At 35.0% G+C, this 18691-nt stretch overlaps 1 protein-coding gene across 1 annotated transcript in view; it reads left to right on the forward strand.

Moving 5' to 3' along the window:
• Positions 1-18691, forward strand: part of LOC122749084 (sodium channel protein type 9 subunit alpha-like) — a 126865-nt gene that overhangs the window by 62429 nt on the left and 45745 nt on the right. Inside the window, exons 9-15 of the mRNA XM_043995259.1 lie at positions 2376-2517; positions 4295-4501; positions 5707-5997; positions 8481-8610; positions 9518-9756; positions 15254-15427; positions 17547-17903. Of these exons, the coding sequence (XP_043851194.1) occupies positions 2376-2517; positions 4295-4501; positions 5707-5997; positions 8481-8610; positions 9518-9756; positions 15254-15427; positions 17547-17903 (1540 nt within the window). The remainder of the gene's footprint in view (positions 1-2375; positions 2518-4294; positions 4502-5706; positions 5998-8480; positions 8611-9517; positions 9757-15253; positions 15428-17546; positions 17904-18691) is intronic.

Below are 18691 nucleotides of genomic sequence, written 5' to 3' on the forward strand. Positions count from 1 at the left end.
TCTGGCTAAGAGGGTGACTTAACTATATTCATAGGGAGTCATAAAATTTTAGTCAGAAGGGATTCTAAGAAGCCATCTACTTCAATCTATTTATGAGAGAAAAATCTCCATACATATATCAATAGTTACCCTAAACATTTGCTTGAAGATTTTCTAGTGTGGGGCAACTCACTGTTTTCTAAAGTAGAGCATTCCACTTTAGGGTATCTGTAATTGTTAGTATCCTTGTAATCTTGGTTACACTTGAAAACATGACTTTATGGAATGCTTGCCTTATGATGGGTTATTCTACTTCCTTTGCATGCACATGAGCACACACACACTGACACACTTCCCCACTACCATTTTAGTATAAAAAAGTATTACTACAGCTATTTCTCAAGTACCTTTCATATGCCATGACCTATATGGAGCTTTCCTAAGGATGCAGAGATAGGTTAACATTGGCCCAGCCCTCATGTTGCCTATCTAATGATAAAAATAGTGGGATAGTGTGTGTGTGTGTGTGTGTGTGTGTGTATGTGTGTGTGTGTTTAACTGAACTTGCTAAAAGGTCATCATAATGGGTTCAAGTCACCTTGAATTAAAAAAAATACATAGCTTCCAATCATACCTTTTCCTGTGTGTTCAAATATTGTTTGTGATGGCTTAGGCACCAACAAGCTTGGCTCAGTGTCAATAAATAGGACTATAGGTTTGGATTATGGATATATCTAGAAGATAGAAATTGTTTTTTTTGGTTTTGGGTTTTTGGGGTTTTTTGCAGGCAATGGGGGTTAAGTGACTTGCCCAGGGTTACACAGCTAGTAAGTGTCAAGTGTCTGAGGCCGGATTTGAACTCCTTGGTACTCCTGAATTCAGGGCCGGTGCTTTAACCACTGCGCCATCTAGCTGCCCCCTATGGATATATCTAAAGATAAAGCCCACCCACAACAGTAGAGATCTATTTTCAAATTAATATGTTCTATTCTGTTGGATGGATCTTTATCCTAACAGGTAATAAAAAATCTTCATTGGTTTTTCCTTGCCTACCCAACAAAATATGAACTCCTACCACAGGAAGGCTAATTTCATGAGAATTTTCTCTGACTTTACTACTGCATGGTACTCCCCTTCATGTATTCTACATCCCAGTCAAATTGGATTATTCAATAATTCACCAATATTATTGAGTCCTCTCTGGCTAAACAATTCTTTGAACAAAAAGTCCTCAGTGAAATTTCTTCAACCTCTTTCCCATCTCTACTTATTGAAATTGTTTTCTTTCTTCAAGGATCAGCTCAGGAAACATCTGGCCATCAGAACTCCTTGTCATCTTTGGGGAAAACTAACCTCTACATTTCTCCCTTCCCCCCTCCAAAGTAGTTAATCATTATATAACTTGCATTATCATTTGATACATCTCATCCCCCCAAAAAACTCTAGATGATAAATTTTTCAAGGAAAGAACCGCATCTTTAGTCTCTTCACATTAGTAAAGCCTAGCACATGTCTTGTTTATAGTGCTCAATAGACAATTATTGCATGAAATGAGATTTCACTGAAGGAAGAGTTAGTGAATAATTAAAAGTTCGGCAAGAACCTTTGGACCATAAGGTCATAGATTTAGACAGTTAGAACTGGAAGGGAAATTCCAGGTCATCTAGTCTAAGACTCACATTTCACAAAGGGAAGTACAGAGAATTAAGTGGCCTTTGGTATTTGAACATAAAATCTAGTGCTTTTTCCACTGAACCACATAGAGAAATTGGGCCTGTGATTTCTAAGGTGAAGAAACTTACTATATTAATTCAAATAGTTACCTTCTTTGTAATTCATAAAGAGTTATTCAACAGTATTAAGAAGATAAATGACTTGCCAGGGTTACATAGCCAGTCAAGTACCAAAGGTAGGACTTGAACCAACTCTTCCTGGGTTTGGGATCAGTTTTCTTTCCACAGCACTATAGTAATTACCAACCTAAAGGATTGTTTGAACTTATTTATAAGATACATGGACTAGGGCAGGTAGGTGGTGCAGTGGATAGAGCACCAGCCCTGGATTCAGGAGGACCTGAGTTCAAATCTGGCCTCAGACACTTAACACTTACTAGCTGTGTGACCCTGGGCAAGTCACTTAACCCCAATTGCCTCACCAAAAATAAAAAGATACATGGACTAATTAAAAATTTATCTCATCCTACATGCTTTATTGCTTGGTGACTGAATTTGTTTATTGTAACTGAAAGAGTTTTATATAGAACATTTAATAATGAGTTCCATATATGGATATGGTACTTTGTCCTGAAATTTAATTCTATGTTATTTATTATCTGTGATGTGACATAATCAGAAATCAATATGAACTGAGTAATTTCTTTCTTTTTATGTGTGTAGTGAGTGTCCAGAAGGATACATGTGTGTGAAAGCTGGCAGGAATCCTGATCATGGCTATACAAGTTTTGACACTTTCAGTTGGGCTATGATGACCCTGTTTAGATTAATGACCTTGGACTATTGGGAAACCCTTTACCAACAGGTGAGAGCTTAGCAAAACTCTATATTTTTGTGCATAACAAAAACTCATATCACTTTATCTTTAATTACCATCTTAATGCCGAGCACTTTTGCAAGTTCTTTTGTATGGTTGATTTTTAAAAGAGTTCATCTACTTACTACAGTATTAAACCTGCATTTGTGTTTTACTCTCAGAACCAATGATTACCTTATTTTATTCTGAAGCTACATATTTTATCACGCATCTTTTTACTCTTCTTTGGGGTTATATGGGTTTTTTATCAATCAGTCAGATATTAAGTACTTAGTATATTACAGGCATAATGCTAGAAGCTATGGATAAAAGAAAAAAATAATGACATTATGCCTATTCACAAGAACCTTACATTCTAAACAGAGGTGCAACAACTATATATAAACATTAAAATAGTGTACATCATAAATATAGAGCAAACACCTATAAGTATAGACACTATTGTCAAATACAGGATTGTTTTAGAGGGATGACTTCTTGCAGAGGATAGTCCTTAAGCTGTGTCCTATAGGAAGATAGGATTTCAATGAATAAGGCAGAAGTAGGAAGGGAATGAATTTTAGCTTTGTGGAGTACCTTGCATAGGAGATAGGAGATGGCAGGGTTGGCTAGATAACAGAGTATGAGAGGGGTAGTAATGTCCCATGAAGGTGGAAATCTAGGTTAGAACTATATTATATAGGACTTTAAAAGATAAACAGAAGAGGTTAAATATTTTCCTAGGGTCAATATGAAGGAACAAGACTTCAATGAGTAAGGAAATCATATTGTCATATCTGTATTTAAGGGAAATTACTTTAGAAATTATGTGTAAGTTAGAGTAGAGTTCCCTCTATCTGTATGCTGGTAAGATATTGATTGTAGGTCCCTTCTCCAGAGCTCATTGTAGATGTGACATATGTGTGTTATTAGTAGAGGCAGATTATACTAATTCCTGCCATATATCCCATTACCTTCACAAAATACTTGAAGGCTTCTGTCAGCTTCCCAGTCTGAACCACTTGAGGCAGGCCTCCATATTTTGCCATCTTTAGCAAAGCTGGGTTCTTAGAGTCCAGGTAAAAGGTGCTTTTGACTACACCTTACAATGTGGGTGAGTTTCAACACCAGTAATGTAGCGCCCCTCACTACCTCTGTTTTGCTATCATTACTGTTCAGTTAGCATCTCAAAATCTTCAGATCTCTGCATCTCATATTCAGAATATTCCTTCAGTCCACTTGCAGGTAAACTTCACTTTCCTCCTGGCTGCCTTCTCATTCTCTCATTTCCATTTCTGGAACCATAATCCCTAACTCTTCACTTAATTAATGTCTCATCCATCTACTTTTTGTTTTAATGCTGATAACTCCTTAGTTGAGATCATAGGATCATATATTTAGAATTGGAAAGAAACTTAGAAGTTATCTACCCCACCACTTTATTTCACAAATAGAGAAACTAAGGCCCAGAGAGGTGACATGAATCACCAAGAGGAAAAAATAATACATAACTGGCAGATCCAGGATTTAGATCCAAGTACTGTAACTCCAGATCCAATAATAATTCCATGTGATGTTTTTATATTTTTAAACATATAACGTTATTCTTCATTATGTACATAGGGTAAGGTGATATGAAACTACATGATCTTTCCATTGATTGCCTCTCCAGGAAAGTAAAACTTAAAAATAATGATAAATAGCTTTAAAGTTTATTTGTCTTGTTGAAAAAATACACATGAGGAAATAGAAAAATAAACCAATATCCTTTTTTTTCCTCTTTCAGATCCTACGTGCTGCTGGGAAGATCTATGTAATATTTTTTATTGTCATAATTTTTTTCTGCTCCTTTTATCTGGTGACTTTGATCCTGGCAGTGATCATCACAGCTTATGAAAAACAGAATAGAACAACCAATAAAGAAGCTAAGAAAGTAGAGATAAAATATCAAGCACTGTTATATCGGCACAAAAGAGAAGAAAGAAAAGCTCAGGTATTATCATTGTTACCTTAAAATCTAAAAAATGACCACCAGGGACTCTATCATTTATCATTAAGCCTCCAAATAGGTTAACTCATTACCACAGTAACTGGGCAAGAATGACCAACCAGACCCTTTCATGACAATTACAATGTGGAGTTCTGTATTAGTCTCCAACCCAGGTGCTGTAAACTGAGTCTTTACAAACTCCTCCCTTCACACTCTTGACTTCTAGCTGATGACATCTACTTTGGCCATTCATAAATAAGTAGGTTGGGAGAGAGGAAGGGATGTAGATAGATAAATATATAGATAGATATGTGTATAAATATATCTATATATCTATAGCTATCTATCTATCTATCTATCTAAAAAGAATGGGCCAAAAGTAATGAATGGATTTCAACTAAAAACTCCTTTATTTTTTGTTTTTAATTTCTAATACCATAGCATCATATATATATATATATATACACATATAAATATATATATACACATATAAATATATATATACACATATAAATATATATATGGAATGAATTTACATTATATGAAAAATCAAATCTCATAAATGGCAAAAAATAAAGAAAAATAATTTTCAAAATGTTATTAAAACATTGTGACTTTTGGCCCACTCTCTGTGTGTGCACACACACAAACAAACACAAATATACACATACACACGCCTATATACATATTCATGTACACATATACCCATACACATATGTTTGATAACTGTATAGTGAGACTAACACAGAACTCCATATTGTAATAGAAGATTTTGGTTGTCAGTTCAAATCTAGCATATGGTACAAAACTTGGTAATGAACCATATTGATAATAGAACTCATTGTCAGCCTCATTATACATGTATATCAACTTCAATTTCATTCATTTCTAGTTTTTATATTAGCAACATAATTAAATACAGAAAGACATTATTTCATTCAATCAATCTGACTAAGGAGTGTCTTATTGATTCAATAATAAGGAAATAGGTATATGTGCTATAATACTGGGGTACTCCAAAATACTATCAGAATGGGAAATAATGGTAATGCCTAGGTGGTTGGATTTGGGAAGAAAATAAGTTACCTCACTTTGGAGATAAGGCTAGGATTTTGACCACCAGTCAAGACCACCAGTGTTTTACTGTATTTTTAAAAGAAATTTCTTGGTGGTATTCCTAAACATGTCTTTAACTTTTGACCTGACAGGCAATGGTAGCAGAAGGAATAGCTGACGATGAAAATGTTCTTGAACATCAAAATAAAGGACTTTCAAAAAGTTCTTCTGAAACATCCCAATGTATCTCAAACAAATATAATGGGAGAATGGACCAAAGGAAGAAAAATTATCAAGAGGAAATACCTGATAGAGAGGAACAAGAAATTGACCTAAAATTGCATCGATTTGAAACAGAAGACTACATCAGAAGAAAACTTGGCCATCATGGCAGTAAAAAGCAAAGACTAACAAATAAAAGCAAGTTACCTTCTCCCCAACAGGTACTGACTCTTACATAAATATTATTCTGATAAGCTGCTCTCTGAGAATTATTAAGATTTTTTTTCTCTTTGAGGGGAAAAAAAGATCTGTGGATATCTGTGTATTTGTATGGATATGTTTATCAATGGTTCTACTGCTACTAACTGTTGGGGAAAGTATTATTTCCATTACATGCCTACTGATTTATTAATGAGCTTGGGGCTTTAAGAAACATATACTCTTACTGTTGTGTACATTCAAAGTTGGAAAGTTTTCAAAGAGAAGTTTACTTTGGCTATGTGTGTGGAAATGGAATTATGAATATTGGAATTATTTAGGAAAATGTTTTTAAGAACACAAAAGTAGAAAATATGAGAAAGTACCAAGACATTATAATGTATATGCTAAGAGTATAGTTGATGATTAATAAAGGAATATTTTAGAAATGTGTTAACTTGATGATAATATGAATATATGAACATATACCTTTGTTAAGGCAAAGAAAGAAGCATTTATTAGGTGCTTACAATATATGAGGCACTTAACTAAGGGTTGCGGATCCAAATACAAGCAGAAAGTTAGTCAATACCCAAGGAGCTTATAATCTAATGGGGAAGACACACAAAAGGGAGGTGGAAATAGGATAAACCTGGGAATGTACCCATAGTGGGCCATGATGGTGAAGGCTGGAAAATCAAAAGCAAGAAGGGAGGGGAATGAAAACTGGCTGTCTTTAACCCCAAGTCAAAATGAATACTGAGCAGAAACTCACCAAAGGGAGAAGGGGGAAAACAAAACCGAGTGGTGTCCCAGGGTGAGAAGGCCACATGAATTGATGAATGTTGCAAGGAGACATTGCAGATAAGGCATGATATTGAAGTCCAAAACCAGGAGGGGATGTGTAGAGTGCAAATATAATGTTGATATCATAACTAGTCTCTCAATTTCTGGCATCTTCAAGTCTAATTCAGACTTCCTATAGTTTCCAAAATAATCTTCAGAATGATTTAGTGGAAAGAACACTGGATTGTGGAGTTGTCACTCTAACAGTTAGTAGTAAGTGTGACTTTAAGCAAATCACTTCATTTTTATCTGTTTCCTCAAATTAAAAATAGAGGAGGTTTGGATTAGAAAACCTCTTAGATAATTCCCAATTCTAAATATAATATCCTCTCTGGTTAAAGAATGTGAGTTATTCTCCAACTTCCCAGTGTGAATAGCTTCATTTAGTGAATTTACTGTTAAGGCTCTATAAAGAAAAAAATTGCAGTCTCATGAACCATACAAAAAAAATCACCTCATCCTAATCTCTGAGGGGCAATGAGAAGCAGCGGATGTGATGTAGTAGAGCTTATGCAGTGTGTAATAATTCAAAACTTAGCCCAGATAATTAGTAGCTGTGCAACCCTGGGCATATCTCAGAGGCTTTCTGAGCCTAAGTGAAGTAATAAAGCACCTACATTATAGTATTATGAGTAAAGTGCTTTGTAAATTCTAAATTGTTATATCCCTGTGACTTGCTCCTAATACTACTACATAAATGGCACACCAGGGGAAGGAACATTATCACCTGCTGTTGCCCCATGACACCACCCAATTGATGAAAATCAGCCATATATGCCTCTACCTTTTCCTCTGAGATTGATAGTTGGACTCACTAGCTCAGACTAACAGTCATCACTTGGTGATAAACTACAGATTCTGTTCTTTGCTGAAAAATAGTTCCAGAAAATTAGTCATGGCTTCCGAGGCTCCCTGAAACAAAGGAACAAATAAGGAAATTCTAGAATGTGGAGACTGTATCATTGGTTCTTAACCTTTTTGGCCTTAGGGACCCTTCATTGAGGTTCTCCACGACAAAGAGGTTTTGTTTGTATGGATTATATCTCTTGACACTGACTATAATAGAAATGAAATGGATGGATATTTAAAATAATAATAAATAATGATAATAAATCAAATATGAAGAAACATAAATAAAATGTTGGTTTTTAAAAAATCATTTTCCAAAATAAAAACAATTTAGTGGGAAGAATAGCACTATTTTACATGTTTTTGCAAATCTCTTTATTGTTTGGCTTAATAAAACAGCAGGATTTCCTTCTACACTCATTCTATTGTAATATGTTAGTTTTGTTACAATTATGAGATAGAATTTTGGCCTCACAATATAAGTAGTTGGAAAAGGGAATATTTTAATAGCTAAATAATGTAAATAATGTAAACTAAATAGTGTTCTTGGAAAAATAATTTTGACCTACTTCCCCATAAAGGGTAAGGGTGTTAAGGACCACTCTGAGGCCTACAAACCATACCTTGAAAACCATTGATTTAGATTAAATGAATATTTAGAGACAAATGATGCATTACCTACTACTTCACAAATATGCAAGAAATGTCCTCTGTGAAACTTAAATGGGAGTTATTATTGTTGCTGATTTTAATCTCTTTAGTCAGCAGGCAAAATCCAGCCTTAAGTCCTTTTCTTCAAATGTCCTTTTAGGGAAGGACTACGAGGACAGACCAGACGGAAGAACAAATAAATTCTTGCTGTGTTTCTATGGACATATTGGATGATCCAACTATCAGGCAAAGAGCAATGAAAAGAACCAATGTTTTAAGTATGACAGAAAGTATGTTACAATTTTTTTTCTGAATTTTAGATAAATTGTGAACTAATTTTAAACCAAAACATGAGGGACTTCTGATAAATTTAGTAAAAATAAGATGGTTCATGGAAGTGGCATATTTTTCAACTTTGGAATGTATTATTACCAAAGTACAATCTCACATCATCCTCTCAGTGTATTTCAAGTAGTATGGAATGATTTGAGCATTTGCTGTTCAGTTGTCTGACTCTTTGTAACCCCCATTTTTGTGGGTTTCTTGGCAAAGACACTGGAATGGTTTGCCATTTCCTTCTCCACTTCATTTTAGATATTAGAAAACTGAGGCAAACAGAGTTAAGTGACTTGCCGAGGGTCACAGAGATAGTGTTTGAGGTCAGATTTGAACTCAGGTCTTCCTGACTCCAGGCCCAATGCTCTATCCACTGTGCCAACCTAGCTGACCCTAATTTGAGTAAGTTTTATACTAGGCAATCTCTTCAAGTCTTTTGGCTATGTAATATTCATATGAAACTAACAATGTTTTTTCATAGGGAGAATAAGAGGTATTATCTCAGGAAATTAAAAACTTTTAAAAGATTCCTTTGCTTAAGAAATCATTCATTCCCATACCCACCACCACATTTCAGGTTTCTTTCTCAGAGTCATATCCACCTGTATTTAACTTCAGTTTAATGTTTGTCTCATCTATTTTTCTCTATGCCTAATCCCTGTAGCATGAAATGATATAAGACTTGTTTGGAATATATTTAATTTTTATTCAAAAGACTACTATTTGATTAGCAAATTATAAATCATAAACTTTGTTTTAAATTTCCCCAGGAAAATTGAGTTGTGGGAGATTTACATTTTCATTAGAAGGTATAAAGAAATAGAGGAATTGAATTTATTAATTTTACATTTTTCTTCACAGGACTTAGTGAGGACAGGCCTACATGTACAAACTGGTGGCACAGATTTTGTAACACATTTATGATCTGGAATTGCTTTCCACCTTGGTTAAAATTCAAAGATTTTATAAATACCATTGTTATGGATCCATTTTTCAACTTGGCCATTGCCATCTGTGTAATTATTAACATTATTTTTATGGCCATGGATCACTACCCAATGACCTTGAAATTCCACAGGATGCTCTCAGTGGGAAACCTGGTGAGTTTGTCATTTTATATCTTGAGACCTGTTACTATAACTTTCTTTTCTACGCTATCATTTCATAATGTTCCTTATTTATCTTTGTTACTCCTCAATTATCAAGGATCACTCAGTTATCAGTTATGATGCTTTTATTCATCTTATCCTTCTTGACTTTTCTATGGCTTTTAGTGCTCTTAATCATCTTCTCATATATCCTCTTTTTTCTGGGTTTTTATGATTCTTCTTCCTTGGTTCTCCTATTTTCCCAACTATTTCCCTTCCTAAGGGTTCTTTACTGGCTGTTTAACATTCTTGCTTTTCCTCTGTCATACAACCCTTGGTCCTCACCATGACTTTGATTTCCTCTATCCCTCGTTTTCCCCCATGTCATCACCCTGTACTGGCTACACTCTCTTTCCTTCTATATTTCAACCTCTTGGTGTATCAGTTCAACACTTACTAAAATCTGATCTCCCCTCTGCCATTTTATCAATCATGCCTTGCCAAAGCCCAATTCTGGATTAATTCTACAATCTACCTCCTTCACTCCTATTCACATGCTTCTGAACAGAGCTGGATAAAACCCTACTGAGTTGGACCACTACAAATTTATATTATCAAATCTCAAGTCAGTATTCCCTGCATCAAGACAGTCATTCCACGACCTAATCATTCCACAGGAGATGTTACAAAGCTTCTCTTTCTTCCGCAAGCTTCCATAGCACCGTCTCTCTCCTTTCCCTTCTGAAGATCTTACTTCATGCTCCACAAAAAGATAAATAAAATAATTGAACTTTTCCCCTAAGAATTCCTTTTTCTTCTCTTCTAATATCATGCCACTCAGACTTCTTGCCCTAATATCTCTTCCTTTATTCTGGTCTCTAATGAAGAGCTGACATTAGTGCATTCCAAGGCCAACATGCACTTCTATGATTAACCTATCCCCTCCTTTTCTATCATATTGCCCCTACGATGATCTTCACTCTCTTTTATTTTGTTTATAAGTTCCTTCTTTACTGCTTACAAACATACCTATATCTCTCATATATTTAAAATGCCCTACTTCACCAACAATCACAGTTGGCTCTCTTCCTGTGTCTTTCCTTACCTGCTTAGTTAAACATGAGAAAACCATCTATACCAGATGCCCCCTACTTCTCATCTCACTCCCTTCTAAAGCCTCTGTAACTTTGTGTCCAACCTCATCATTCAACTCATAATGCTGTCTCTAAAGTTAACAGTGATCTCTTAATTGACATATCTCATAGCCTTTTTTCTCAGTTCTCAGACTTTTTGATGTCCTTGCAGTATTTATCACTACTATGGCCTTCACCCCCAGATTACTCCTCTGTAGATTTTTATGACACTATTCTACTGCTTCCACTGTCTGGCCACTTCTTAGCCTTCTTTGCTATATCTTCATCCATGTCAAATCTGCTATGTGTAGATGTTCCCCAAGCCTTTGTCCTGTCTCATCTTTTCTTTTCTTTAGCTTCTCTCACCTAGATATCTCTTAATGGGTTCAGTTACCATCTCTGTGCAGGTAACCCTATGATGTATACATGTAGCTCTACTCTCTCTCCTGACCATTATTTTCAACATCATTGGCTGCCCTTTGGTCATCTCAAAATAAGTGTGTGGAAGCACCTTTCTGTTGAAATCAGAACTTATCTTCTCTACTACCCACTGAACAAATGGAAAAGAAGTTTTCTCTACTATTCTATGGCACCATGTCCCTGAACCACAGTTTCATTTGTGGTATTTCACACTCACTCTCCTGATATAGGCATAAATTGTCATTTCTACCTACACAACATCTCTTGTATATATCTCCTCTTTACTTACATAACCCCCACCTTAGTTTAACTCCTTGTTACCTCTTGCCCAGGGCTACTGCATTCACTTAATTGGTTTCCATGACTGAAGTCTTACAACACTTCCCTCCATCCTCCATTAATTGCCGAAGTGCTTCTCCTTAAGTATAATTCTGACCATGCACCTCCAAGTACTTCCTAATACAACCAGGATCAAATATAAAGTGTTCTGTTTGACATTTAAAATTCATGACAACCTGGACCATTCTATTTTTTTCACATACAATATTATATCCTGTCTCAATGCTTTTGTACAAGCTGTTTTACATTCCTAGAATGCTTTGCTTCCTCACCTCTGCCTCTTAGCTTTTCTGGCTTCCTCTAAATCTAGTACAGTAGATAGAGCACTGGGCCAGGAGTCAGGGAGACCTGAATTAAAGTCTAATCTTGGACATTTAATAGCTCTGTGACCCTGGGCAAGTCCCTTAGCCTTTGTCTGCTGAAAAATGGAGATAATCATGGTACCTACTTCCCAAAGTTGTTAGGAAGATCAAATGATATAAGATTTGTAAAGTGATTAGCACAGTCCCTGGAACAAAGCAGGTGCTTAATGAATATTTGTTAACTTCCCTCATCCTTCACATTTGACATTTTAAAGAAGTTCTTGCTTGGTCCCCTTCCCATGCCCCCACCTCCCAGTTTGTTTTCTCCTCTGAGATTATCTCTAATCTCTTCTGTATATATGTTGCACGCACTTATGTAGATGCTGTCTGCTCCATTAGAATGTGACATTCTTGAAGGAAAGTACTATTTTTAGTTTTTCTTTGTATACCACAATGCCTGGTACATAAGTGCTTAATGAATGATTTTTGTTTAACTGATTGAACATCATCCATATATCACATCCCATATGTAATATTCCCCCAAACTGTCCTGGGGCCTGCTCACATTCAATTCAACATTCCACCCCAGACATCTAAATATCTGCCTTGTCTCACTTCTTATTTGAAGTAATTTCCTCTGGGTCAGACCTCCAGAGACAATAGCACAATATGTGATATTTAATCCACTAAGCTTTTCAAGTTTTGCCCTGCCATGAGTATTAACTCATCTAGCCTAGGGTTTCTTAAATTTTTTCCACTAGAGACCCCTTTTAGATATTTAAGTGTGTATACACACATGTGTATATGTTTATGCATGTGTGTACAGGTATGTATACATACACATATGTGTGTATGTATACATATATAACACACATATAATATATATTTCACAACCTCCACATTCAGTTACATGGCCTCATATGTAGTCCAGACCCACAGTTTAAGAAGCGTTGATCTAGCCAATCACAGGACCAACCATCCAGTCATCTATCAAGGCTTTTTGCAACTTGCCATGCTGTACATACTCTTCTTCTCTACTGCCCTTCACTCTTGCTGCTTTTTGCTCTAAGAACAGCAATTATTTTCTTCCTGAAAGGGCATGTTAATCAACTGCCTTGTAACTTTCTTAGCTATCCCTATGACTCTCTATATAGAATCTGCCTTGACTACCACTGTCTTTTAAGGGTTATTTCCTCCTATCAGAATGTAAACTCCTTGACTTTGTCTCACTTTTGTATTTGTTCCGTCATCAATTAGCATAGTGCATGGCATATAGTAAATACTTACTATATTTTTTCTTTGATTCTCTTTTTTATACAATTTTCTCTTCTCTCTTTCTTGGTGACATTTTCAACCACTATGGATTTTATCATCATCTCTTTGTTGATGATAATTAAGGCAGGGACACCAATTAAGAAACCATTTTGGAGAAAAATTAGGAATTATGCCCAAAGAGTTATTAAATTGTCTATACTATTTGTTCCAGCACTATCATGTTTTCCAAAATGATTAGAGACAAAGGAAAAGGACCTATATGTTCTAAAAATTTATAGCATCTCTCTTTGTGGTAGCAAAGACGAGGAAATTGTGGGGATGCTTGTCAACTGAGGAATGGCTAAAGAAGTTGTGGTATATGATCATGATGGGGTACTGCTGTACTATAAGAAATGATGAGCTCATTGATTAGAAAAATATGGAAAGACTTGCATGAAATAATAAAGGGTAAAAGCAGAACCAAGAGAATGTTGTATAGAGTAACAGCAATATTGTTTTTAAGAACAACTTTGAGCAAATAAGTCATCTTAAGTATTATAAATACTCAAATCCCCTACAAAGGACCTATGAAGGAACATGTTATCTGCCTCCAGAGAAAGATTTAATAAATAGAATTATGCAAGGCATGGTTCTACATACACACACATTTGTGTCCAATTGTAGCCATCTCTAAGGCAGAGTATGGAGGAAAGAGAAAAAATATAAAAAGTGCACATCAGAGAATAAAATAAAATTCAGAGAGAATCACAGAAAACAGAGTAGTTTTGAATACAGTGTAGTATACTTATGTAGTATTGTGTGATTTTTTTCAAAAAAGTAAACAGTGTGAAATGTTAAAAGACACACACACACTGAAAAAAAATCATGCGAGAGAGCTTGAACTATGGTGGTAAGATTGGAATATATATGAGATATATTGTGTTTGTAAAAAGGACAAAAATTTCCAAATAACTATATATATGGAATGAGAAGAGATAATAACACCAAGGACACAAACCTGAGAGTTCTAGAAAGATGGTAATTTCCATGACAGAAATAAGAAAGTGTGGAAGATGAATGGATTCAGGGGAAAGATTATAAGCTCTATTTTGGACATGTTAAGCCTGATATTTCTTCAGGGTATCCAGTCTGTTAGGTCTATATAGGCAGTTGGTGATGAATAATGACCCCAAGAAAGAGATTCAAACTGAAAGCTGAGCTTTGGGATTCACTTGCATAGAAACACTACTTGAACTTAGGAGAGATGATTAGGTCACCAAGTGAAAGAATGTATAAAGAAAAGAGGGTCCAAGCTAGAGCTTTTTTGTATACCCAGAGTTCGAAGTCAGTCATTGCATAAGCTTTAGAAATAGCATTTTTATGCATCTTCCAAAACAAAAACTGATTAACAAGTCTCATTTTTATGTCTTTACAGTTTGCAAAGCACTTTTATATGTACTATTTCACTTGATTCACATAAAAGGTCTGCAAGGCACACAAAATAAGAAAAAATATTTCCCATATTATAGATGAGGGCACAGACACTGAAAGAAGTTGTAAGTAGTCAGAGGTCATATTTTAAATCGAGGAATTGGGAATTTTGCCTCTGTCTTTAGCATGTCAATCCTCTTAAACCCTCTCTGTGTGTATATACATACATGCATATAATATACATGTATACACACATATATACACATAGATAATTTCTGTAAGAACTGCTGAGGAGATTTAATTAATCAATTAAATTAATTTTGCATGCATGTAACAATAATGTATAATGTTACAATTGAAATAATTTATATATATATATGAATATTATTCTAATATAAAGTAATATAATTAATATGATGGAACATAGGAATAGGGACTGAACTAGTAGTTTTGTAAGTATGGGAAACACCTGGATAAGAAGGCTTCTATGTATGCCGGTTGGCACATGCTCTGCACCTTTTATTCTTAGACAATAAGCTCAGTTCCTAAAACTTAAACTGATTGGGTTACGTATATGTATAATTGAAGAACTTTGTTTCTAAAATAACATTTAATTTTGTTTTTGTTTAGGTCTTTACTGGGATCTATACAACAGAAATGTTTTTGAAGATAATTGCTGTACATCCATATAATTATTTTCAAATAGGCTGGAACATATTGGATAGCATTATTGTTTTACTTGCTTTAGCAGAGCTGTGTATAGCAGATATTTATGTTTTATTATTTCTGATACCATTCAGACTGGTAAGTAAAAACTAAACAAATTTTATATTTTACATGTATTAAACAACATGGAAATAGTTATCACTAAGAGACCTCTTGGCATCCTTGGGTTATGGACATAGATCAAAAAACTGGAATCCAGTGTGCTGATTCAAGGCCTAGGGATCAAGAAGGGAGGTAGGAATGGAAACAGGTTAGACTCAAGAAAGTACAGACACTCATGTTCAAAAAGAGCCAAAGATTTAGAACTCATTAATTAATCTGGAGATGATAGGTTTGAATCAAAACTAGGAAATCACTTAAATATCCCAAATCTTGAAAAATAATGAAGGAGAAAGTTAGATAGAGCACTGGATCTGGAGCAAGGAAGACCTGAGTTCAAATCTAGTGTGAGACACTTACTAGTTATGTAACCCTGGACAGATCACTTAATCTGTTTGCTTAAGCCCACTGGAGAAGGAAATGACAAACCAGTCCAGTATCTTTGCCAAGAAAACCCCATGACAGTATGGACCACGGGGTCATGAAAAGTATGAATATCTGAACATCTGAACAACAATAACAGATAATGAAAGCCATGGGCAAAGCACTGGGTCACTGATACTTATGAGAACTCTCCTTGCTCTCTATTTAAATGTTTGGGGAGGATATAGGCAAGAGTTACATAAGATATGAAGCTATTAATGGACTGCTAACTGCATCTTTCAAAGAAATATTCTTATCAGTGAGATCACAAACCCATTGAAGAATCAAAATGATATAAGGAATTTTATGAAAGAAAATACAATTTTGTCTTTAGCTTCTAGATATTGTTAAGGAAACTTTATATCCTTCATCTTTTTTCTGTCGTGTTTTATCAGAACTGTGATTTCATTGATATAGAGTGATTCTGTGGGGAAAAAATTACTCTACCAATGAGATTGGCACTTTCTCTAAAACTTGTACTTGTTTTAAATTTTTTTAAATGTAATAAACAATTTTATCCTTCCTTCTCTCCCCCCTCCTTGAGGCAGCAAGCAATCAGATATAGGTTATACATGTATGATTATGTAAAATATTACCATATTTGTCATTTAGTAAAAGAAAACTTGATTAAAAGAAAAAAATGAAAGAGTGAAAAATAGCATGCTTCAGTTTGTTGCATCAATATCAGTTCTTTCTGTAGAGGTGGATAGTATGTTTCATCTATAGTCCTTTGGGATTGTGTTGGATCATTGTATTGTTGAGAATAGTTAAGTATTTCACAGTTCTTCACTGAACAATATTGCTGTCTCTGTGCACAATGTTCCCTTGGTTCTGCTCACTTCACTATACATCATTTCATACATGTCTTTCCAGGTGTTTCTGAAGTCATCCTGCCTGTCATTTCTTATAGCACAATAATATTCCATCACCATCATATACCACAATTTGTTAAACCATTCCCAAGTTGATGGACATTTCCTTGATTTCCAGTTCTTAGCCACAACACAAAGAGATGCTATAAATATTTTTGTACAAAAAGGTCTTTTTTCTCTTTTGAGGGACGTCTTTGGGATATAAATGTCACAGTGGTATTGCTGGATCACACGGTATACTCTTTGGGCATAGTTCTAAATTGCTCTCTGGAATAGTTGGACCTTTTCACAACAGTGGATTAGCATCCCAGCTTTCCTACATCCCCTCCAACATCCAATATTTTCCATAAAACTTGAACACTTAAAGTATTCTGATAAATGATTTGTTCAGGGTTACATAGCCATAACGTATCAGAGACAAAATTTTAACCCAGGTACTCCTGACTCCACAGCCATCTCTTTCTTTGTTAATTCCCAGTACCTCTCAGATTTGTGCTTGATAAGCTTAAATACCCTTGAGATGTTGTTCTCCTGGATTTTTTGGGTTCTCACTAATGCTCTGATTTTGACCATTTCCGTTTTAATTGAACCATGCAAAGAACTAGGGAATGTGGAAAATCAGCACCTTTTAACAAAGTAAAGTCATAGGAATATCAACATTGAGAGAAAAGCTGTTTTCTAGTGGGATTTATTAATAAGTATAGAATCTTAGATTTACCTATATTTTAGCACTACTGAAATTATACTTCTGAGGATCTAAGAGAATTATTGTACATAATAATAAAATTATTTCTTCCTTTTAGCTCCGGATTTTCAAATTGGCAAAAATTTGGCCAAGATGTGAACGGCTGATAAAGATGATTGCTTACTCTGTGGAGGCTTCTCAAAGCTTATTATTTGTATTGTTCTTCACCTGTTTCATTTTTGCGGTGGTTGGCATGAAGCAATTTGGTAAAAACTGCCAGGAACATTTCTGGATGACTGGTGTTGACTATCCACTTCCACATTGGCACATGCATGACTTTCTCCATTCCTTTCTGATGATATTCCGAGTGTTTTGTGGTGAATGGATAGAGCCCATGTGGGACTGTATGGATATATCAAGCCCAAGCAAATGCCTTGCCTTTTTTGTGATAATGATTATTATTGGAAAAATACTGGTATGTAATCAGAAGAGTTCAAATACTGATTCAAAATGTCAACATTTGGTGAATTTTAATGGTTTTGAGCTAAGGGGATTTAAGTCTTTTAACTCTAGGCAAACCCATAGCTGTATCATTACATAATTTTGAAGGAAGGCTATTATTTTTCCTAGTCATTATGTTGGTAGCATATTCAATTTATCAAACATTTATTAATTGATAAAGAGACAAAGTTACTCCTAAGCTACTTTTAAAATAGCTCCTACTGAGAAGGATAAACCATGCACAAAGAGAAGAAAATCAAAAATATTTTGGGGTGAGGTATAACACTAATAACTGGAGAAATTAGAAAAGGTTTCCTATAGGAAGTGAGCTTGAGGTGAGCCTTGATTCAGTAAGCTGGTGATTTTCAGAGGTGAGGGTAAGGAGAAAGTATTATATAGCATTATCTGAGCAAAAACCTGGAGATGTAAGATTAAAGTTTGGAGAGCAGGCAGTGGGATAATTTGGCTGGAGAAGAGAGATAATATAAAATAAATATGGAAATGGAGGAGGGAAATATATTTTCAAAGATTTAAATACTACAGTTAAAAATTCATATTTTACTGTAGAGCCATGAGGGAGCCACTGAAAATTTTTGAATATGTCAGTGGCATGGAGAGACCTGTGTGTCATGAATACTATTTGGACAACTATGTAGTGAATCCGTTAAGGAAGGACAACATTGAAAGCAGAGAAATTAGGAGACTGTCATAAAAGTGAGGTAATGAGAACTTAATAAAGAATTATAGTTATTTGAGAGGAGA

Source organism: Dromiciops gliroides, chromosome 3 (assembly GCF_019393635.1).
Source record: "Dromiciops gliroides isolate mDroGli1 chromosome 3, mDroGli1.pri, whole genome shotgun sequence".
In the NCBI taxonomy this organism is placed as follows: Eukaryota; Metazoa; Chordata; class Mammalia; order Microbiotheria; family Microbiotheriidae; genus Dromiciops; species Dromiciops gliroides.